Genomic DNA, 23,930 nt, shown 5'->3' on the forward strand with positions numbered 1-23,930 from the left:
GTGGAAAATATTTTACTAACAGCTCTGTCTGCGCTGCTGCGAAAAAGCGAGGAACGATTTCAGGTTCGTGCAATATTAAAACTGTACGAAGATGTAGGTGTGGCAAATTTTTTTGACAAACAAGGCTAATGTGTACAAGCTTGATTGCTCTCGGCTGGTCTGTTCAGAATTGTAAACGGGCCTAAAATTGGAGCCCGAACCCGGACCGAACTTGTAAGTACAAGCCCGAAACCCGGCCTGAACCCGAATCGTTTTTGAGAAGCCCATTTAGATGCGAAAGTTCGATTGACAGGCCTATACAAGCCTCAGAAAAGAAAAAGACAACAAACACAATAGACAATGAGCTGCAGACAATAAGCTGCAGACAGTGCACACTGTTTCGACCTATAGTCACCAGCTGCATTGATGATACCTTATAGGTCGAAACCGTGTGCACTGTCTGCAGCTTAATGTCTATTGGCTCTATGCTTTTTCATTGATACTGTGACTCTGAGCCCACTTTACTTTGGTTCCCAAGCAATTGCTTGGCCATTGTGAGCCAATTTCATCTGTGCTGTATACCCAGTTGTGGCACCGCACAGACTAGGTGAAGCATGGGTTTTTACCCTGTTACTACCAACAAACTGGTGTGCAGTTGAATGGCTACACTAGCCAATGCGGCCGATCTCTCGTCACCAGCTGCACTGATAAGACCGTATATGTTGAAACAGTGTGCAAAGTCTGCAGCTTATCATTTATTGGCTTTATGCTTTTACTATAGACAATCGTTCTTAAAACAAGGCACTTTTGGCCTGTTCGGTCAGATCCAGCAACTGGCTACTTAGCCCGTTAAATTTATGGCTAAAAATTGTGAAAGTCAGGCCCGATCAAGCCCATGTCGTTGAAGAAACTTTAGCCCAAACCCGGCCCGAACCCGGTCCGAGCCCGACCCTAAAAGCCCAGGGTTGTCATCTACGCGATGAAGGCAAAGGCGTACAACGGCACAAATACGACCAACACCAACTGGTTTTCTTTCGATGGTAAAACATTTTTATACGTTTTGCCATATGCTGCAGAAGAACAACAATGTAAAAGACAGTAAATATGGTTTTTCTAGTGAGGCATATGCGCCCAAGTATCAAATAGCATTTTAGCCTATATTACCAAGGCTACACAAACGGTTGACAAATGGTTTGAATCAGGGATAACCTCATTACTTAAAGACCAATTAACCTTAATACAATAACCTCATAAGCCGAGCTTTTTGTGTAACTAAAGTTTTGTTGTTTATCAATCACACTTAAATGCTCAGACACAGTTTACAGTAAAATTGGAGTGGTTTTGTTATATTGCGGTGAAAAAAAACTTTCAATCTTTTTTGAACAATATTCTCTCACAAACAAAATACAAAACAAAAATGATATAATTCCTCACTAGCACCATCTTATGATGTAAATGTACGTCTCTTTGCTGGCCACAGATTCCCTTAAATAGGATCCCCGGACCTCATTTGACCGGTGACCCTTATGTTGCACATCCCTGTTTTACTGTTTTAGATTTCGATGTTTGCTCCTACGTGAACCCATGTGCAAATAAGTGCACTTGCGTCGACTTGCTCGCTGATTATGGCTGCTTGTGTCCGGAAAACTGGAAGGAACTGTGAGACCGGTAAGTCGATTTAAGACATTACAACGTGCGCAATTGGTTATTGGTTTCTACACATTACTTACGCAATGAATTGGACAAATGGAAAATTTACTGTGCAATACATTAGTCTGTAGTCCAGGGATTTGTTTAGACTAGAAATACTTTTGTATTTGGCCACAGAAGTTTTGTTGCACCTTTTTAGCAATTAAGAATATTCATTTTGCAGAATTGCCTTGTTCCCCGGAAAGTAAAGAATTTTCACTTGCTGAAAACATAGAGTGTCTCAGTTCACAAGGATGGACTGTGAGTTATTATTAGTCAACTTTACTTTTCCTTAAAGTAACGGTTGTATTTTAGACGGTTCAGACTCGCTTTGACGAGAGTGTTAGCTTTAATAGACCCTGGGAAGATTAAAAAACTGGATTTGGAAATCTGTCTGGGGAATTTTGGCGAGGTTGGTTTTTGATTCTTGTGTGTAACCGCGGTAGTAGCTTTTTTGTTGTTGAAAAAACATTTTTCCCTAAGAAATTTGACATAAAACACAAACTGATAGGTTTCAATACGCGAGGGGGTGTAGTTTACTAAAACAAACGTTTCGCCATAATTGTTCACTGTGATACCTGAATATATTTCTAAACACTCCCTAACCCTGTTAAATTTTGAAAAATTATTACTGCTACCAACAGTAAAAAGTACACATATACAGTATTTACGTAAACAAGATTTAAGTTTTTGATTAAAAAAAATTTCGTTTAAACACATGCTTGTGCATTCGTAGGTTTGAAAAAAATCCACGCGATGACCCAATCAAAATCCTGCCGAGTTCGATTCTATTTGACAAACCGCTGCAAGGAAGAGAAATTTGCCGACTACAGGTAAACAAATATAACTAACCCCATAAAGCTTCTCTTCTTTAGGTAATCTTTGTAAATATTAAAACAAAGGGAGGTTTAATCATGGATAAAATATTTGCAATATCACAACTCGCGAAAAATTATGACTAAAAGTTTAAAACGTATTTGCCAATTATTCAATACTCAAAAAGAAAGTTTAACTATTTGCAGTGTCGAAATTTGTGAAACAAATTATTAAAAGTATTTAAAGCCTTTGGAATCAGAAGTTTTACTGTTTTTAAAGTTTTTTCGAAATTGGCTCGGAAAGCGAAAACTACAGACTGAGCATTTCCGGCTATATGACGTCATCAACTCTTGATGATCGGATGGCTTATCACAATGGGATGCAGTTCTCCACGTACGACAGCGACAACGACCGTGTTACGTAAGAATGCTGATGTTTACAGTAAATTTCAGCTGGGTAATTTTTGTTATTTACAGTTCCAATTGTGCGGAGGTTTATGGAGGTGGATGGTGGCACAAAAGCTGTTTTAGTGCCAACCTGAATCGGGATCCCAAGCCTGATTGGGGACCATACTTTGACGTGTCCACAATGAGTATAAAGTGCGATTGACACGGTTTTAACGTTTGACAACAACCTGATTTTGTTACTTTTGTTAGCTTTTAATTTAACGCAATATTTCTTTCTTCTCAAAATTCCTGCGCTAACGGCTTATAGCTAAAACCAATTGTTACAACGGTGACTTCGCTGCTGGCCAAAAATATTATATATTGTAATTAATAAAACCTTTGAAAGGTAACGTTCGATCACGTTACGTTACAGCAATTATCACGTTGCGTTATTGCAAAACAAAAAAGCAGCACAACAGCACTAAAACTATCGCGCACACTTCACCGGGGCCAGGAGAGAACTGCCTCACCAAACACGAGGAAAAACGACGTCAAATGCTTCCCGGAATGTGACCAATCACAACGCGCCACGGGAAATAACTGAAGCGGGGATGCGTTCGAATTTTACCGGTGTTATAAAGTACAAAAAATATATTAAAGTGAAAAAGGGTGAAAATGGAACACAGGAAAACAAAAGCGGAAAAACAAAGAAGTGAAAGAAATAACGTGAAAATAAATATGGCTAAACAAAAAAACGAACATTATGAAACAAAACAACTAATAAGCGTATATCAAACTGAACGTACACAGTGAAACACACATATATTGATAGATAAATATAAATAAAGTTACTGTGAAAATCAAGTGCAATAATTAAATAAGCGTATGCCAAACTAAGTGAACACAGTGAACAAACAAACTAAGTGAACACCGATTTACATTACACTTACACACTAAATTTAAATCGAATTTGACGGCAAATTATTTATCAAATCATAATCAATTTATGTATATCAGAATATTCCAATTATCAGTTAATAAAGTTCCAGCCTGACTCTTTATAAGAAGGGTTTCTTGCGCTGTTGATGCCTTTTCACACAATAAGAACTTGTCCATATGTTTAAATGTGCTTGAAGTACGAGCTTATGACAAATTCACTTTGCTGCATTTTTAATTACCTTGTTGATCCTGTGCTTTATCGCTGCAGTGTGAGCCAGATTTTCGAAACTGGCACACATTATGATACTCCACTTGCAATTCCAGTGAAAATACCTTTTGTGAGAAAAAACAAGTGTAGAATATATTATTGCTAATTTTAGCAAACCAAAAGCGATACCTACACCGTTAGACCAATGCAGTAACATTTGTCGACAAAAATCTTATCAAAATTCACTTACGTGTCTTTTTTGAGTCCTGAAACTTTCGTTTGTTTCCGTATATATTATCTTATGGATTAAAGTATTTGTACGAACAGAAACTGTTTTATTGTGTCATTTTATCGTTGTGTGGGAATATACTTATCGTACACTCATGTTGGTGTTTTGCTTTCATGGTGATTTGGTGATTGTAAATTATTTGTTTCCAAGCTGTTAAAATTGGGTTTTAGCACACCCGACAAATGAAATAATTAACTCAAAGAAAATAAAGGGATGGAATCAGCTTAACAAATGATAGTTTCGCGGTGATATATACGCACACGCAAAACTCAAGTGATAGAAACGTACATTATGTTTACTCAATTCGAAATACATTCCAGTTCATCATTTATAAATATATTCAGTGTGAGAAAATCGGACCCAAAAAAACAACAACCATGCATGCGGTGTGTAGTGTGACTTGTTTTTATATGAACGTACACATACCGTTCTGCAACGCTTCTTCAACCCACAAAGTGTAATGAGACCGATTCGTGGAACTAAAGCCTCACTTATACACGAATAGTGATTGTTGAATAAAGTCGTGCTTGGTTATGGCGGAAGTTCAACTTGTGTTGGATTAGAATAGCAAAATTCGGGCCCAATTCGAATGTATTATGGTATACCACTGGACAAACCAATCAAATATGGCGCTTAATTCCATAAGTAAAACCAAGTGATTTCTGTCTATCACATCAGCTGGAAATTTGTTATAATGGATAAAGGGTAAAAATATTTTTTAAACCTTTTCCTAGGCGTGTTATTATACTTTATTGGTAATTAACAATTGAAACTATCTCATTTTAGCCTACTATGTATGCAATTATGTGCGGAGTTTTTGTTTAATGTGATCGTAAGGTGTCGCTCCTGGGGTGTGGCAACACTTGATCGAGTAGTAGTCTACAGCGTGTTGATTCTATGTTGGCGCTCGTAGCGAGCGGACGCAAGCAGCAATGGAAAAAAGTCCTAGTTTTGCGCAAGTTACAACAAAGAGGTGGGGAACGTTTGAAGAGACGCACTTGCATGAGCTTTAAAACAAGAAGTCAAAGCAAAAGAGAAGATGTTGTCAATATGATAGAAAAAGAAAGCTTTTCAATAAAGAAGCTGGTGGGAATATCTGAACGAAAGGGAAATTTAGTGGACGTGACGTGTACCACAAGAAAAGCTGTACTGGAGTTGTACGAAAAATTGGTACAAGTTGATGAAGTATATTCGGTAAGACTGTATGAATCCGACAACTTAAATGTGGCGGTGGGTTGGGTACCTATACCCTTTCCTAACGAGGAAATTAAAAAAGAATCTGAGAAAAGATATGGTGATGTAAAAAATATCCAACACCGGAAAGATAAAAAAGGACTATTAACTGGAATGAGAATTCTCACTCTTGACAGAGCCGATGTGGAGAAAAACCCAATCCCAAGCTATGTTACGATGAACGGATATGAATTTTACTGCACGTACAACGGGCAACAAATAACGTGCAAATACTGCACAAAACCTGGGCACAAACAACAAAACTGCCCTGAAAGAATAAAAGACTACCCGAAACTGGAAACAAGCCAAAAAGTAACCGCGAAAGGCGTTGATTGCCCCGCCACCGATAAGAGTGGCAACAAGGGCGCTGGAGAAGATAAGAGTTCAGACAAGCCGATTGGGGAACCGCTAGATTTGGACACCGCCGACACCTTCACCAAAACGGGTGAAATTGAGATAAGCAACACAGAAACAAGGTTGCCTGAAACAAAGCAAATTAGCAAGCCCCCTATGGAACTAAAGCAGGGTTCGTCGAGAAAACGCCATGAAAGAAGCCCAACTGAACCAAACCTGCACCAAGCAAAATCAATCAGCCTTAGCGAGCTAAAAATCCCCATTTCCTGCCCAATATGCGATGAAGATGGATACGTGACAGAGAAACACACCAGTTTCTTTTGTTGGAAATGCTCGTTGGAGTTTAACATTGCCACAGCGTGCTGCAACGAACTGGACCGATTTCTGGTCCCGGATAAGGAGGTGACAACGAACTGCACCATCTGCAATCAACCTATGAGGAAAATGCCCTGCTGTCACAAGTTTCAGAGTATCAAACCGACGAAGGTACTTTCGAATGTCTGGAATGCGAAAGGTACGCGATGTTTTGCGTGTGTAAAACCGTTAACGCAATACCCAAACGAACCATGACGACCAACTGTCTAAACAACTATTGCAAGTACACAATTGTTAATTGTAACTGTGGGAAGAAAACCTGCCAACTTTTGGGGCTTAACAAACCCTATCTTTGCGAATGCGGCTTTGAATATGAATTTGACATCGAAATAGGTGTAGAACGCGTTTAAATGCCGCTTTCTATCATAACTTACAACGTTGCTGGGTTGCAAAACCCCAAGAAACGAAGAAGTGTGTTTTATTTTCTGCGTCAGAAAAAAATTGATATAATTTGTCTACAAGAAACGCACACATCCGCATCCTGCCTCAAACAATGGAAATTAGAATGGGGTGGGGAAATTATAGCCTCGCACGGCACAACAAAAAGCAAAGGAGTGGCGGTATTGTTCTCCAAGAATCTATCGTACTTAAAACACGAAGTGATAGTTGACAATCTTGGGCGCTTTGTTATGATAGACCTTGAAATATCTGACCAGCGTTTAACACTATGTAATGTTTACGGACCTAACAAAGACAGCCCGCATTTTTATGACAATCTGTTTAGCCGCTTGGAGGAGCAACGCGCCGAAAGCGGAACAGATGAATTTATTTTAGCCGGGGACTTCAACTGCGTACTTAATGATGAAGTAGATAAAACCGGAGGAAAAACTACGCATAGCAACCGCCGCGCGAAAAATACAATTTTACAAGCGATGGAAAGATTTGAGTTATATGACGTGTTTCGCATCAAAAATCCGACTCTAAAACAATACACTCGCACACAAAAACACCCACACACAGCAAGTCGCATATAGACTTTATACTCGTCACAAATACACTTTTGAACAGGACCACCCAAATTCAGATAGAACCAAGCACACAATCAGACCATTCCATCGTCAAACTCGTAATTAATCTCGATAAAATACCTAGGGGAAGAGGGTATTGGAAGATGAACACGTCCTTGTTGGACGACGCAAAATTTGTAAAAAAAAATAAAACATGGATCGCCGAAAAAAGTATAAAAATAACGATAATGGGTCTGTATCTCCCCAAGTCCTCTGGGAAGCACTAAAATGCAACCTAAGGGGATCTATTATCAAATACGCTTGCGAAAAGGGAAAAAAAATGAAAGCCCAACAAACAGAGCTAGAAAATAAACTTTCAGAAATGCAAAAATCACCCCAACCCCATGACGAACGCACGACGAGCGAAATCGCAATAACCCAACAACAATACGACAATATTATTGAAAGATACAGCAAAAGCGCAATAGTAAGAAGTAGGGCGCGGTGGGCAGAATATGGTGGCAAAAACAACTCATACTTCCTAAATCTGGAGAAACGAAGAATGGAGAAACAGGCCATTACTAGATTAAACTCAAACTCCAAAATAGAAAGTTCTAAAAGACCATTTGAAAGTCTCCAAAATAAAAAGTTCTAAAAGACCATTTTGAAACGCTGTATCAGGCAAGTAAAAACCCGTGCCGCACTACAAATGATGAAATGAACGACTACGTAAACAGTGTAGGGTGTCCAAGATTAGATAAGGAAAACACGAACGCGTGTGAAGGGAAACTGACTGTTGAGCAATGCTATGAAGCATTAAAGACAATGAAAAACAACAAATCCCCGGGTCTAGACGGCTTTCCGGCGGAGTTTTACAAAGTATTTTGGAAAGATATAAAATGTCCGTTGGTTAATGCATTTAACCATGCGTTTGAAACAGGTGCCTTTTCTGGGCAAATGACTTGGGGGGTCGTAACTTTAATCCCCAATCCAGAAAAAGACCTTTTATACGCCGAAAACTATCGTCCTATTACCCTATTGAACGCAGATTATAACATAGCTTCTGAAGCCATCAACAGTTGCTTAAAAAAAGTACTCGCCACGATTATAGCACCTGAACAGTCGGGGTTTGTAAAAGGTAGATACATAGGAGATAATATAAGAACGCTTTTCAACATTTGGGATCATATTTCTGAGCAAGGATTGCATGGGGCCCTACTGTTTTTAGATATATGTAAAGCCTTTGATTCAGTGGATTGGAACTTTGTTAACATAGCTTGTTCCAAATTTGGATTTGGAAAATAGATGTGCAGATGGATTAAAACATTCTATGTTAACTCACAATGCTTGATCATTAATAACAACCACATGTCTACCCCTTTTAGGATAGAAAGAGGCGTTCGACAAGGGGATCCGCTGTCCCCTTTGTTGTTTGTTATAGTCATAGAATTCCTGGCCTTGTCTATTAAACAGAACAAAGCCGTAAAAGGAATTAACGTAGGTGCAAAGGAAGTTAAAATTTCGCTTTTTGCGGACGACTCGTTACTTTTTCTAGACGGTTTAGAAAAAAAGCTTTCGTGCAGCTTTTGCAGAAGCAAAGGAATTTGGCAAACACACTGGCTGTAACATTAATCTTGCGAAATCATGCGCCATGTATATAGGCGAAAGACAACCTAACGCCAATCAGCACCTTTCTTCGGAAGGTCTTTCATGGCCAAATACGTTCATAAAATATCTAGGCGTAAAAATTCCAGTGATTAGAAACAAAACCAATCTGTTTTCACTCAACTTTGAATCTATAGGAAAGGAAATTGAAGCTGTAACAAAACCATGGCTAGCAAGATCACTCTCGTTATTAGGACGAGTGATCATTATCAAAACCCTTGCGATACCCAAACTGCTGTACAAACTGAGCGTTTTGCCCATTAGTATACCGCAAAAATTTCTGAAAGAAATTAAACGAAAACTTTTTACTTTTCTTTGGGTCTCCAACTGGGAGAGAGTCGGCAGGAAAATATTGTATTGCAGAATAGAGGACGGTGGCGTGGAAATGATAGACCTAGAAGCCTATGCAAAATCACTTCGTTTCTCCTGGATACGGAAACTATTTGATGCTGACTATGATTCTTATTGGAAAACAATTGAAACTAGTATTACTTCACTGAACGCCATGATTTGCATTGCAGCCACCAATTTAAAACTCTCGCACAAAGAGGTCACTAAACTAACTCCCCTCTCGACATTCTGGTCATCGATTGACCTATGGAAAGAATGTGTAACCCAATTTTGGAAGCAGAACACATTTTATAACTACGGTATCTGGTTAAACAACAAAGTAATATTCAAACGAAAACCCATCGCCTTCGAAAGCTTTATAAACGCTGGTATACTAAAGTACCAACAAATTATAGACAACAATTTAGACTATCACAGCTTCGAAAGCGTTTGCGAAAATTACCAATTGATAAACAACAATCAAAACCATGCAAACTACCAGTGCCTTATTGCGGCAATTCCAACAACTTGGGAAACTTTTACACCTGACAAACCAGACAGAGAAACAGTCCTGGACAAAATATGGACAGGAATAAAAGACAAATTATCCACAGCCAAAAATGCGTACGAGTTCTTTGCTTCGGGTAATAAACAGCAACCGATCGAGCAGCAACAAAAATGGGAACTAATTCTACAAGCGGCGCCCTTAAACTGGTCAAACATCCACAAAAACTTGCATGAATGTACAATGGAAACTAGACTGCGCTCCTTCCAAATTAAATTCAACCTAAGAGCCATTGTTCTAAACGATGGGCTTTATGGATTTGGGATTGCGGATGCTGATGTGTGCACATTTTGTGGTGTGTGCAGAGAAACCATGTATCATTTATTTTGTGAATGTATTCATGTCCAGGTATACTAGGAAAACGTAAGTGCCTGGATTGACAGTGCCATGTGTAATCGAATCGACCTTAACAATTGTATAAAACTCTTTGGAATCCACAATGAATGCTTTGAAAAAGGTTTTTTAACTTGATTAACTGCTTGCTTTTGATGGTTAGATTTGTTATTTACAAAAGTAAGATTCAAAAACTGAGGCCAAAGGTGGAAATGTTTGTTTATGAGATGAAACGTTGTAAGTGCAATGAAAAATTTGTTTCTCGAAAAAATGATACTATGTGGAAATATAGATTGAAGTGGAATGCCCAACTGCGCTAATGGCTATATGTGTTTGCTCGTTATAATCGTCTTTTTGTCGTGATGTTTATGCGCAACAAATAAAAAAAAAAACGACAAAAACGGAATCGCGACCGCATTAAAAGTTCGTATTTCGGGTTTGCGAACCATGCCACAAAGCGACGCGTTCTGGGACCCATGTGCAATAAACCATGAGCCTACGCACTGTCATATCACGACACGCAAGTGGTCGAGCCATCATTTACAAAGCGTGCAGTGAAAAGCATCTAAATCTAACCCTGGCTACATGTAGACGTCACGCTTATCCGCTAACTTTAGTGGACTTGCCATAAAGTGGCATATGTTACAGTATAATCCCAGTTCTAAGTCAGGTTCAGTCACAAACTCGCTTCGTTTGTTCGGTTTCCAAATGAGCGGTAATTACGTTAGTCGGGTTAGTAAAGAAGATCAAATTGTAGACTTGTCCGTTGTTGGATGAATCACCTTTTCAGTGTCAACAAGTAAAATCAGTGTAGTTAAAACAACAACATGATAAAGAATAACTAGCAGGCTACTAACAGAACTTTGCTGTTTACACAACCCTGTTTAAAGTTTTAGAAGAAAAGCTTGGTCGTGCGCTGTATAAGCTTAACATCCCGGAAATTCCTTACCATTTCAACACGTCTACATTAGTTTGATGTTTACAATTTATCAATATGAAGTTTGTGCCGAAAAGTTTTGTTTTGTGGCAGGCTACTCCAGGAATAGTAACCCTAGCTATAGGAAACACTGGAAGGGGAATGAATTCACTAAAAACTGTTGCCTTGGTCCTGATATTCGTATCTGACTTTATCACGATTATAAAGGGGCACACAGGTAATGAGATAATACTAGCCGCCTGATGTATTTTATATGTGCACTGTGTTGTTACAACTTTTGGTAAAAAAACCAAACAATTGGTCGTTCTGGTAATGAAATTGGTGCTGGTTGAACTTACCATTATGTCCCAAGTGTTTTCGATTTAAACAAGCTTTTTACAGTGACGTGCAAGACACAGTTTTCTAACCTAAGGCATTCGATCACGAGCGTGATTTGCCCGGCAAACTGTTGGGAAGAAAATCCGTCGTTGTGTGGAAATGGGGTTTACACAAGCGGCCCGATATGTCTTGCAGCAATGCACGACCAACAGATTGACAGTAAACGATACTGCATTTGTGTGTCAAAAAACAAGCCCGACGCAAATTACTATTACTTTAGATTCGGGTGGACTTGTTCAAGTTTTTCGCAATCCAGGCCGAGGAGCTCATTTGTACGGAAAACAAAGAAATGGCGTTCAAACTCAAACCTGCTCTGCGAGCAAATACTCTTACACATTTTCAAGTAGGAATATGTTCAAATGACATAGTGTTTTTTTTCGACGCGATAAGTTAATAATGTTTTAGTGACTTGCGAAACAACTGGCGAATGCGAACTACCGATTACCCATGTCTACTGTCCGGCGAATTGCAAAGCTGTTTCGTACACCTACGCAAGTGGAAAATATTTTACCAACAGCTCTGTCTGCGCTGCTGCTAGAAAAGAAAGGAAGATTTCGTGTACGTGAAATAGCCAAGTAAAAAACTATAAAATTATATACTTAAGTTATATTAAAACTTTATTTTTTTAGCCGCTGGTGGAAAAGTGGTTATCTACTCTCTGAAGGCAAAACCATACAACAATTCGTCAACAAACAACACCAAGTGGTTTTCGTTTGAAGGTAAAATTGTGACCAAGTAGTTTGGTCATCCACGATTATGTTGTTTTGTACACTTTGTTTTCCTGGTTTGGCACCGTCACCCGCATTTCTTGTGTCTTGTGTTATTTGGTTTGTGGCACGTTGTTAGCCTTCCCTTCGTTTGCCTGTACGGTTACACGAGTTGCGCTGATTGGTCTGGAGCGCGCTGCTTTACCAATCAGGCACTTACAAAAGCAACTTCTGCTATGTAAAACGGGCTTTTTCTCTGGGTGGCGCGTGTAACGAGTGGTGTTGGTTGGTTAAAGCTGGTTGCCACGTGTTGTTGCATTTTAACGTAGCTACTTTTATCGTTGTTGATTTTAAGGTTTTTAATAAAGTTGCGCCGCCCAAAATTAAACCAGTGCGCGGTATCTTTGGCTTTGGTGGTGAGCCGTTATTGCAGGGTTCGGGCCAAGAATAATTCTGTAACAAATTGGCGAGCACGCCAGGACCCTGTCACCATCACCCGCTGGTTTAGTTTAAAGAGAAAAGTCAATTTTTGGGCAACGTTTTGTTCATTTGGATGAACTATAATCGAGATTAACCATGTTTTTATATGCTTTATCGCAATCACCGCGTTACGGCGGAAGGTTAAGCCTTTATGACTTTGCTATACTGTTAGAAACCTATTGTGATCACGTCAAAGCGCCGGAACGAGATAAGCAAGCGCTATTAAAGAGGCTGGTTGCTGAAGATCAGTTGGCCTATTTGCAAGAAACTGTGCCTGATCTGCAGGCTGCGCCTTATTAGGATCTAAAGCGAAGCGCAGCAAAGTTCGATTCTAGGATCCAGGATCAAGAGGAAATGCGAGAACGGTTTGCGCCGCCAGAAACGACGCCCGCTGTGGTACAAAAGTGTGATTTGCCAGTGGAACGTGTGGCAGCCGTTGAATTTTGCAGACCGTGTGACGTGCCCGTGGAACGTGTGCCACCCGATGAATTCTGCAGAGATTGTGATGTGCCGGTGGGACATGTACCACCCAATGAATTCTGCAGACTGTGTGACGTGCCGTTGGAACGTTTGCCACCCGATGAATTCTGCGGAGATTGTGATGTGCCGGTGAAACGTTTGCCACCCGATGAATTCTGCAGAGATTGAGATGTGTCGGTGGAACGTGTGCCACCTGATGAATTCAGCGGAGAGTGTAACTTGCCACAGGAACTTGTGCGGCTCGATAACCCCTGTGTCAAGGAAAAACCAAAGCGGCGGGCAACGACTCAAAATTCCTGCATGAAGTGCTACGTCTTGCGATGGCCAATCGACCAACATAGATTAAGATTCATTTGCTACCTCAAGAAGGTTGACCGGCTAAAGTCTGATTATACTGCGCGTCAGGAGTTGCGCCAAAGATAGCCCCAACCAGTACAATTCTTTGCATAAAGTATTCCTCTTCGGAGATAATCCTGAGCCATCCGTCAACAAGCGACGGAAAAGCAGAAGACGATCGGTGCGGGAACGGTTGCAGTTGAGCAAGGGTCAACCTTTGTGTGTCATTAGTGAAAAACGTTTATAGGCTGCAGCCTCACAGAATGACGCATTGCAGCGAATGATTTCAAAGGCGTTATATAAACAAATTTCGACGCAGGTGTGGTCCTACAGGGGTCGGACACATCTAGGCTGGGGGAAATGTGACCAAATAGTTTGGTCATGCACGATTATGTTGTTTTGTACACTTTGTTTTCCTGATTTGGCACCGTCACGCGCATTTCTCGTGTTATTTGGTTTGTGGCACGTTGTTAGCATTCCCTTCGTTTGCCTGTACGGTTACATGAGTTGCGCTGATTGGTCTGAAACGCGCTGCTTTACCAATTAGGCACTTACAAAAGCAACTTCTGCTATGTAAAACGGGCTTTTTCTCTGGGTGGCGCGTGTAACGCGAGGTGTTGGTTGGTTAAAGGTCGCCACGTGTTGTTGCATTTTAACGTAGCTAGTTTTATCGTTGTTGATTTTAAGGTTTTTAATAAAGTTGCGCCGCCCAAAATTAAACCAGTGCGCGGTATCTTTGGCTTTGGTGGTGAGCCGTTATTGCAGGGTTTGGCCCAAGAATAATTCCACCAGGGTAACATCAAAACTGACATTAAAACGGACGTGTACGTCGCTCTCTGGTTGGTGCCGGAAGTTGTTTAAAGCTTTTGATTGGAGGTGCTTAAAATCTTTACGCTTGTCATATAGGTGCTTGCGTTTTTACCCTTTTAAATTTTGCTCATCGCGGTTTTAATTTTTTTTTTACTTTTGCTGTGATATTACCTTGATGAAGGCGACCTGAATCGGACGTTGAAACGTCGGTTAAAACAAAACGTTTGCACAAAAAGCATTATTTAGTTGATAAATTACGCCTGGCACCAACAGTTTACATGCAGTTTAATCGGATAAATACAGCCATGATAAGCATAGCTGTTATTAGGTTGAATGCTTTCAAAAAACCTGCACAGGGCATTATGGTAATAATCATGTTTTGCTTTCATTCCAGACTTCAATGTTTGTTTGTTGTTCAACCCATGCGCGCTTCCCGGCGCTTGTGTGAACCTACTTGCCGATTTTGCCTGCCAATGTCCTGCAAGATACACAGGAAAATACTGTGAAACTGGTAAGTCGAATTTAATATACTGTTTAGCAACGACAAAGAGGCTGGTAACTTCTGACACGCGTGGTATTTTAAGTTTCTGGTAGACAATTTTAACCGAACTTAGATATATCTCGAAAAAGTTTCTTTGTTATTTCTTCTGCTTAGTTTTGCCCAATTCGTTACAGCAAAATACCTTAAAAATCTTTTTTTGAAATTTTTTGACTTCACTCAATTCTTTGTTGTATATATTGTCAAAATTTGGCATCACAAAGACGGCAAAAAAAGCTTATTTAATATTTTACCTCAAGAAATGAAATGCTGGGATGGAAACTACAGTGGAACTTATAACGCCGGAGGAAAATTATTGTTGTGTGTCCAAGGTTGGCTGGTAAGTCTGGCTGGTTGGATGATCGTTCCTGTCAATCTCACTTGAATAATTTTGTTTCGTTTCAGGTAATTCAGCGACGTGCCACAGGGCAAGTAGATTTTAATAAAACGTGGACAGAGTACAAACAGGGATTTGGATCTACGTCCAACGAGTTTTGGCTTGGTAGGTTTTTTGAACAAATCGCGTCAACGCAACAACACGAACAAAAACAACAACAACACCAACACGAACAATAACAGCAACAACACGAATCTAGCTTGGTACATTATTTGAAAGAATAGCGAAACACAACATTTGAAAGACTCGCGACAACAACACGCACAACAACAACAGCAACAATTTTGAACAACAGTTTGCAGGGTCCGAGTTAAAAAAAGGAATTCTTCCATCTTGGAGAGCCTGCATGTATTTGAATTAATTTACAGTGGCGTTAAGACAATTATCTATGATCAACATTTGTGATAGACTGGTGCAATCCCAACTGCTTTAGAACCTGGTTGGTTCAGAAAATAATTTTTTTTGTCTGTTCATCATACCAAACATAGCTGACAACATGCCGAAGATGTTCGCAAATCACCAGCAAACGATCAAAAATATATTGATTTTGCCAATAGAGTGCGGTACAGGTAACCAATACTTTTTTGTGTGCAGGATTAGAAGCGATCCACCGAGTGACTAAGACAAAACCTTGCCGAATTAGATTTAACTTGACTGATTATGCGTCCAAGTTTGTACAAGCAACATACAAGTAAAATCAATAATTTTTGTTCCAAATACTTTTTAATAAAAGATTGTAACAACTGACTCAATTCTTTTATATTTATAGTGTAACGAGCATTGTTGAATTATTTGACAGAAATCGTCCTTAAAAGCAGTTATCACATTACATCAAGCAAACATAAGACGTTTTATTGAATCTAGTCTCCTAGTCTCGAAGCACTTTTTTATCCGACAAGGGATAGGAAAATTAAAAACTGGAGCTTACGAAGCCAAAGCAGGCTATAATTTTAGCCTATACATTGTTGCATAGAGATATGCTTGTGAGATTGGCTCAATTGTGATGTCCTGTGTTTTGTTGTTCCGGTCTGTATGAACTTGTTTGCAACACATATTAAGCAGTAGTGCAAATTTTGCAGCGATTTTCGTATTGGCCCGGAGACCGACAATTACCGTTTAAACATATCGGGGTATGTGACGTCATCCACTGCTCCCGATGCGATGTTTTATACAAACAGAATTGTTTTATATCCGAATGGACATCACAACGGAATGCAATTTAGCACTTACGACAATGACAACGATATCGGGTGAGTGTTGCTTGGCTGCTGCAACCTGATGTGGTAATTCAATTTAGATGATTATTGACAAAGTAAGCATGTCGTAGGGTTTCAATGCAAGGGTTTCAACGCATTAGCAAAAGGATTGAGAGTTTTCAGTGAAGTCTCAAGACTTCAGACATTCGTTATCCTACATTCTCAAATTCAAAAATATGCCTAAAAATAAACAGTTCACTTAGTGATATAAATTTATCCGCATTAAAAAATCACTTTGGCACCTGGAGGATCAGTGTCACGATGGTCTTTTAAGTGTTGTCTTCACAATCTGTTTTATTCCAATACCTTTAATCGTCACACTTTTCCAGTATCTAAGTTCTGCTCGCCGCTATTTTGTTGAGAGGAGCATGCACCCGTGTCGCCTACTATTAAACTTACTGATATCTAACCATGCCAATGTTTTCACATAACAGAGGGGCCAATTGTGCCAGCAGCCGGGGTGGTGGCTGGTGGTACGGTCAGTGCGACTGGACGAATCTCAATGCTCTGTGGGGCAACATGTGGCCGTACATTAAGTGGTATGCAGGTGGTCCTGTTTCAAACAAAAAGGCTTTCAAGGCTGTTTCTATGGAGGTTCGGTGTGGCTAAAGATTAGCTTGCTGTATATTGTGTTGTTTTTTTGTTTCGATCATCAATATGTTATATGATAGCTTTGCGCAAATACAACTGTCATATTTCATTGAACAGTCATCGCATACCAAAGTAGCATTTTTTCGCAGATTTCGTGTGTTTAAAGTATGACGTTTCGAGTGACTATATTTTAACATACATAATGGATCACAGATTGCCTTTCAGGCTAGCATTGCCGTAATGTGTTGATAATAAAAAACGCACCTGGGAAAAAGGTACAATCTCTTTTAGCCGTCTATATCATTAACAGTATGTGACAAGATGTTTGTATTACAGATGTGGCGTGTTGTAAGCAGGATGTCTGAACGAATTGGCTTGTACCTATATGTCCCTGCTAACCACGCCCAAATTGATTTGAAATGTATGTGGCAAAAAAAGGTGGTTTTGTATTAGCGGGAAGCATACAATGATAAATATATAAAGTATAACTCGTTTACTATGGCCAATTTAAGTCATTTACAATCGCCTAAAAGTAAAATTATTGATTTACATCTAGTTTACTGGCAATGCGCCGATTAAAACAACGAAAGCAGTTTTTTGTGCTTATAACTCCTCTGTAAAATTACTGACTTTTACACGGCATAAACATTAGGTTTCGAAGCTTATATTCTTGCCAATTATTTGAGGTACTTCTTTTTGAGGGATGGTAGTTTTTTTTTCAAAAAAACAACAACAAAAAAACAAACCAAATTTTTTTTTAGCCAGGCCAGAATGTCAAGCCGGGTTCGGGCCGGGTTCGGGCCGGGTTCGGGCCGGGTTCGGGCCGGGTTCGGGCCGGGTTCGGGCCGGGTTCGGGCCGGGTTCGGGCCGGGTTCGGGCCGGGTTCGGGCTTAGGTATTTGTGAGAAAACGGGCTTAAAACGGGCCTGACGTAACGTTCCGTGTCCGCCACTGTTTTTTAAATAAAATCACTCAGCTAAGAAATAATTATCCAGCTTTGACCTAATGCCCACTTTCCTCTAAAACGTATTGTTTACCCCTTTGTCTGTCAATCAAATTTCGGGCCTAAACGGGCTTTGCAAAAACGTTTCGGGTTTGGGCCGGGCTTCGGGCTTATACTTTCGGGTTCGGGCTCAAATTTCGGGCCCGCTTGCAACTCTGTTTCAAACTCACCCAGCGATCATTGGTTAAACTTGTATATTTTAGATGATGGTGGAGTTGTGACGATTTTTCGCAGCCCAACAGAAAAAAGTGGGTCTCGATACGGCAAAAAGAGTCAAGGTGTGAAGAGTCAAACATGTGCAAAGGGACAATACGACTACACGTTTTCAAGCAAGAGCTTTTTCTTCCAGTCATATGAAAAGATGTAAAGCCCAAATTTTGCCGGTTTAAAAACTTTGTCCCCCTGTTTAGTTCATTGGGGTTTCTTTCGTTTCAACGATTTCTGACATCGTATTTGTGTAGTTGTCGAGACGAACGCGGTTAAAACAAAGTTTCTTATCTTTAATTGATTTACCCCCACCTCTCGCTTTGAATAGAGCATGACTAAAGACGTATACGATCACTTTAGATAAAAATAGGTGAACTTGGAAATAGAAGAAATAATAGTCGCATGGGATAAACTTCTATTCGTTTTGCTAACAGCCAGTTTGTTAAGCTTTTTGAAGCATCAGATCTGTAATCTGTAGTACAAGCCAATTCTGGCTGATGAGTTCCGTTCAAAGTTGTTCACAGATGAAAATTCCTGTCCCAAGTCTTTGTGTCCTCTCCCTCTAAAATAGCCCAAAACGACCCATATATTTTATCATTATCAAGTCACTTGTTGTGTAAACGGCCTGTCGTCCAAATTCGTTTTGTTAGCTTCAACGCGACACACTGTTTTATATTTGTCTAGAATTGAACGACTCACCAAACTGGTTTGGCTTTTGGAACCCATAAACTACAACGACTTAAATTTAAAAATCAGTGTGACGATTAAAATACGTTTCAATTTGTGGTTTGTTTACCGGGATGGGTGCAAAATCATAAATTTTGTTCTGCCAGTGAATCCTGTGTCAGAGTTGTTTGTAAGTTAGATACCGTTTGTGTGGTGTTTTTCTCATTGCATAAATGATTAACGCTTTCACAAACAAATCAATTTTCTGCAGTGACTTGCAAAACAACTGGCGACTGCGAATTACCGATTACTCACGTCTACTGTCCGGCGAATTGCAAGGGTGCTTCCTACACGTACACGAGTGGAAAATATTTCACCAACAGCTCTGTCTGCGCTGCTGCGAAAAAGCGAGGAACGATTTCAGGTTCGTGGACTGACCGAGTCGAACGATACAAACGTTACTGTAGACACAACAAAACTTTGTTTTCCGAATAGAGAACCCATATGTCTACAAGCGTGCTTCCGTCGCACAGACGTGTTTATCAGTAATGTTACCTGGCACAACAAAGGAAAATGCATTGAATAAAATTATCGTCTCCAAATTGAACTAAATTGTAAACTGCAGAGAACGTCTTATATGGGACCATGTATGACTTTGTTATGTCGTTTCTAAGCTTACTTTTAAAACAGTTTAGTCCTTTGACGATCCCAATTTTGTTGTACATTGCTTACATGTTGTATCAAAAGTACACAAAAAAGTTAACCACTGTTCACAAGTGAATTTGTTTTCACAGATGCTGATGGCAAGGTTGTCATCTACGCGATGAAGGCGAAGGCGTACAACGGCACAAATACGACCATCACCGACTGGTTTTCGTTTGATGGTAAATTTAGGGCTTTTATTAATGGCCGTTAGTGTTGGTGACTCAAAGCTTTAAATAGAACTGGTTCTGCCAAGAGCATTGTGTTCGCAAACATACTGGTTTGACTGCTAGGACAGGACAGAGCAAATTAGTTTTGCAAAATAAAATTTACAGCAATAACCTAAAAAAAAACTGTATCGTGAGTTTACAAGTATGATAGATATGTAATAACTTTTTGTCACCTAAAGTATAATTTGTAGACGTTACTCGTTCAGTATGAAGATACAAGTCAATAATTGTGGGTATAGTTTTTTCCGTTTATACCCGAAAACAATGTACATCAATGTTAAAACGTTTTGCAACCAGGAGCCTACTTCAAGCAGGGTTATGGAATGGTTTAAGTTGAACGGGAACGAAATGGAGAATCAAACGGAAAAAAAGAAGTGTAATCTTTGTTACTTGGTGCACATTGAACGCATATCCAAAAATTGTGAGACCGGCCAGAACCCAAAAGTACAAACCAAAAACGTGGCTCTCATACCAGACAATGTCCTCATTAGCCCGTAAACTGAACGGAATAATGTCATACACATGTTCCAGTGTAAAGCCGGCCCCGAAATAAGCCTGTTTAAAACAAACATAAGTGAAAAATCGACTCGAAAATGAGCAGTCCTCCGGTTTCAAACTCTTTGGTGAACAATTTTATTGTTATAGATTTTGACGTTTGCTCCTACGTAAACCCATGTGCAAATAAAGGCACATGCGTCGACTTGCTCGCTGATTATGGCTGCTTGTGTCCGAAAAAGTACACGGGAAGGAAATGTGAGACCAGTAAGTCGATTTAGGACATTACATGGTGCGCAATTGGTTTTTGGTTCATATACAGTACAAGCAATGAATTGAACAAATGGAAAATTTACTGTGTAGTCCAGTGATTTGTAGTCCAGGGATTTGTTTAGACTAGAAAGACATTTGTGTTTGGCCACAGAAGTTTTGTTGCAACTATTTAGTAATTAAGAATATTAATTTTGCAGAATTGCCTTGTTCCCCGGAAAGTCAAGAATTTTCACTTGCGAAAAAATAGAGATTCTCAGTTCACAAGGATGGACTGTGAGTTATCATCATTCTATTCTACCCTTCCTTAAACTAACGATTGTATTTTAGACGATCCAAACTCGCTTTGACGGAAGTGTTAGCTTTAAAAGACCCTGGGAAGATTACAAAACTGGATTTGGAAAACCGTCTGGGGAATTTTGGCTAGGTTTGTTTTTAATTCTTGTGTGTAAAGAGGGAATGTAGTTTACTAAAACAAACTTTTAGCCATTTTTGTTCACTGTAATACCTAAATAAATTTCTAAACACTCCCTAACCCTGCTAAATTTTGAAAAATTCTTACCGCTACCAACTGTAAAAAGTACACATATACAGTTTTTATGTAAACAAGATTTTCATCAAGTTTTTAGTTTAAAAAAATCTTGTTGAAACACATGCTTGTGCTTACGCAGGTTTAGATAAAATCCACGCGATGACCCAATCAAAATCCTGTCGAGTTCGATTCGATTTAGCAAACCGCTGCAAGGAAGAGACATTTGCCGAATACAGGTGAACAAATGTAACTAACCCCATAAAACTTCTCTTCTCTAGGTAATGTTTGTAAATATAGTTAACGCAGCTACCTAAGGTAAGTTAAATCGTGGATAAAATAGTTGCAATATCACAATTTCGGACTATTTGTGACCAAAAGTTCGAAACGTGTTGGCCAATTATTTAATGGGAGAATAGAAAGTTTAATTATTTGCAGTGTCAAAATTTGTAAAAAAGAATATCAGAAGTGTTACCGAATTTATGTAAAAGCATCGTGCCAATAAATGATAAGCTGCAGATAATGCACATTGTTTCGACCTATAAGGTCTCAGGTCTCTCTATAGACTATAGTGTAGCCATTCAACGGCACTCCAGTTTGCTGAGAGTAACAGGGCAAAAACCCATGCCTCACCTAGTCTGTGCGATGCCACAACTGGGCATACACCCCAGAGAAAACTGGCTCACAATGGCCAAGCAACTGCTTGAGAACCAAAGTGAAGTCGGCTCAGTGTCACAGTATCATTGTAAAAGCATCGAGCCATTAAGTGATAAGCTACAGACAGTGCTCAGTTGTGGCATCGCACAGAATAGGTGAGGCATGGGTTTTTACCCCGTTACTCCCAGCAAACTGGGGTGCCGTTGAAAGGCTACACTAGCCAATGCGGCCGTTCTCTCGTCCCCAGCGGCACTGATGATACCTTGTAGGTCGAAACAGTGTGCACTGTCTGTTAGCGACTTGTTTTAGTCTGATAAGCCCTACCAATCTGATCTATTCCCCGAGACTGTCTCCCCCATTCAGTAAACGGTCCAGAACCCAACAATAACGGTTCACCGCGAAAGCCGGATACACCTAACACTGCTTTTGCTAAAAGGGCGTCTCACAGTTTATTATATTATTAGTTATGTCACGTACAACGTCACACCAACGTAAACAAATCAGGTCTCTTTACCTGAAAACTACCGCGGCATGTAAAAACAACGTCAAGAAAACGGCCGTACACTAGACGCCCACAAGAAGACTGGCCGTCCATTAACATCACCGTTGATTAATCACCGGCTTACACATTTTTACAAGGTTGCCCGGTACATCCGGGAGCGACAATCGTGCGTGGAAAAAACATGCAACTTTAACAAATAAAAATAAACCAAATGAAAACAGCTTTAGGTGGAAATAAGGGATTAGGTCAAAAATAAGAAAAGATGACTTCAAAAATATAACATGTAAGAAATACATTTAAAGGTGAACATAAGTGAAAAGTCATTTGCATAAGTGAAATATATAAAACGCAAGTGCGACATTTACACCAAATAGCATAAACAGAAAAAAAAACGTGTCATACAAACAAATCAACAAGAAAATTTACAGCGGCTGACATGTGAAATATTTTCGCCACAGACGTTTTGAAGGCCTTACCACTCCAGAGTTTAACTTTTTTGCAGGTTTTTCGAAATCGGTTCGGAAAGCGAAAACTACAGAATGATCATATCTGGCTATATGACGTCATCAACTCGTCCTGGTTTGATGGATTATCATAACGGGATGCAGTTCTCCACGTATGACAGGGACAACGACCTTTATTCGTAAGAATGCTGATGTTTGCATTAAATTTCAGCTGAGTTATTTTTTGTTATTTCCAGTAGCAGTTGTGCGCTTGGTGGTGTTGGTGGTGGTGCTGGATGGTGGTACAGCGACTGCATTCGTGCGAACCTGAATCGGATTCCCCAGGCCTATTGGAACCCATCAAAGTTTGACGTTGCCGCAATAAGCATAAAGTGCGATTAACACGGTTTAAATGTTTGACATCAGCCTGATTTTGTTACTCTTGTTAGCTTTTAACGGAACGTTTATTTTTTCTTAACGTATCGGACAAAAACAGTTAAAACCTAAACTGAACAACGAACTATCATTACGCTAAAATGATTAGCGAAAAACACAAGTTAAAAGGTCTTCTCAGATGCAAATGCCATTTCTCAATTCTATGTGTAAACGCGTAATATTTTTGTCTCTGTTGATCCTAAAGCACTAATAGACAAAAGTCACAAGATCGTGCTTAAAAAAAAACTTTATTACGCTGTTGCTCCCAAACGAGCGAGTATTTATTGTGTTTATGTATGATATGTGAATTTCTGTTTTATTTTGCAGTTAAGACTTACACACTATTTTCAAATCGAACATCTCATTGCGTAATGTTCCAGCCTGACTTTTTTAAGAAAGGTCCATTACGCTGTTGATGCCTTTTTACAAAATACGAACTTGTAAATATGTTTTAAATGTTCTTGAGCTTAAAACAAAATGCACATTGCTGCATCTTCAATTATTAAGTGGATCCTGCGCTTTATTTTCGCAGTGTGATCCAGATTTGCAAATAAGTCCACATTTTAAGCGCAAATGTAGAATAATAAAAATTCAGGCCCTTATCCGGCTGGTTTATCAACAAACGTAAGCCTAAACCTGTTCTGTCCCTTTACAACTCTGGTGTAAACTATCATTTTAATAAAAACCCGTGTGGATTTTGTCGATTGCTTTTCTTAAAATGTCAGCTTTGCAACTTTTGCTGTGTCACTGCCAATATATCAACTTATGGATGAA

The 23,930-nt window shown here is 39.5% G+C and overlaps 2 protein-coding genes and 2 pseudogenes across 3 annotated transcripts; all 4 read left to right on the forward strand.

The window, feature by feature from the left end:
- Positions 1 to 1,429: 1,429 nt before the first annotated feature.
- On the forward strand, positions 1,430 to 4,414 carry LOC145215172 (fibrinogen-like protein A; annotated as a pseudogene). The gene is made up of 6 exons (XR_013857219.1): positions 1,430 to 1,647; positions 1,853 to 1,929; positions 1,984 to 2,080; positions 2,405 to 2,501; positions 2,764 to 2,904; positions 2,961 to 4,414. The product of XR_013857219.1 is annotated as a fibrinogen-like protein A (transcript).
- A 768-nt stretch (positions 4,415 to 5,182) lies between these two features.
- Positions 5,183 to 10,506, forward strand: LOC145215165 (uncharacterized; annotated as a pseudogene).
- A 422-nt stretch (positions 10,507 to 10,928) lies between these two features.
- On the forward strand, positions 10,929 to 17,132 carry LOC145215163 (uncharacterized). The gene is made up of 11 exons (XM_080083821.1): positions 10,929 to 11,262; positions 11,427 to 11,582; positions 11,644 to 11,766; positions 11,829 to 11,981; positions 12,053 to 12,142; positions 14,631 to 14,747; positions 15,035 to 15,114; positions 15,180 to 15,276; positions 15,766 to 15,862; positions 16,251 to 16,421; positions 16,862 to 17,132. Exons 1-11 carry the CDS (start codon positions 11,103 to 11,105, stop codon positions 17,034 to 17,036), a joined length of 1,419 nt encoding a protein of 472 aa, XP_079939947.1. The 5' UTR covers positions 10,929 to 11,102; the 3' UTR covers positions 17,037 to 17,132.
- A 243-nt stretch (positions 17,133 to 17,375) lies between these two features.
- Positions 17,376 to 23,508, forward strand: LOC145215463 (uncharacterized). Its single transcript, XM_080084163.1, has 10 exons — positions 17,376 to 17,439; positions 18,224 to 18,298; positions 19,165 to 19,317; positions 19,688 to 19,777; positions 20,471 to 20,561; positions 20,791 to 20,866; positions 20,921 to 21,017; positions 21,262 to 21,358; positions 22,781 to 22,921; positions 22,979 to 23,508. Exons 1-10 carry the CDS (start codon positions 17,376 to 17,378, stop codon positions 23,121 to 23,123), a joined length of 1,029 nt encoding a protein of 342 aa, XP_079940289.1. The 3' UTR covers positions 23,124 to 23,508.
- The last annotated feature ends 422 nt before the right edge of the window (positions 23,509 to 23,930 follow it).

This window comes from Phallusia mammillata, chromosome 2, assembly GCF_965637545.1.
Source record: "Phallusia mammillata chromosome 2, kaPhaMamm4.hap1.1, whole genome shotgun sequence".
Classification (NCBI taxonomy): Eukaryota; Metazoa; Chordata; class Ascidiacea; order Phlebobranchia; family Ascidiidae; genus Phallusia; species Phallusia mammillata.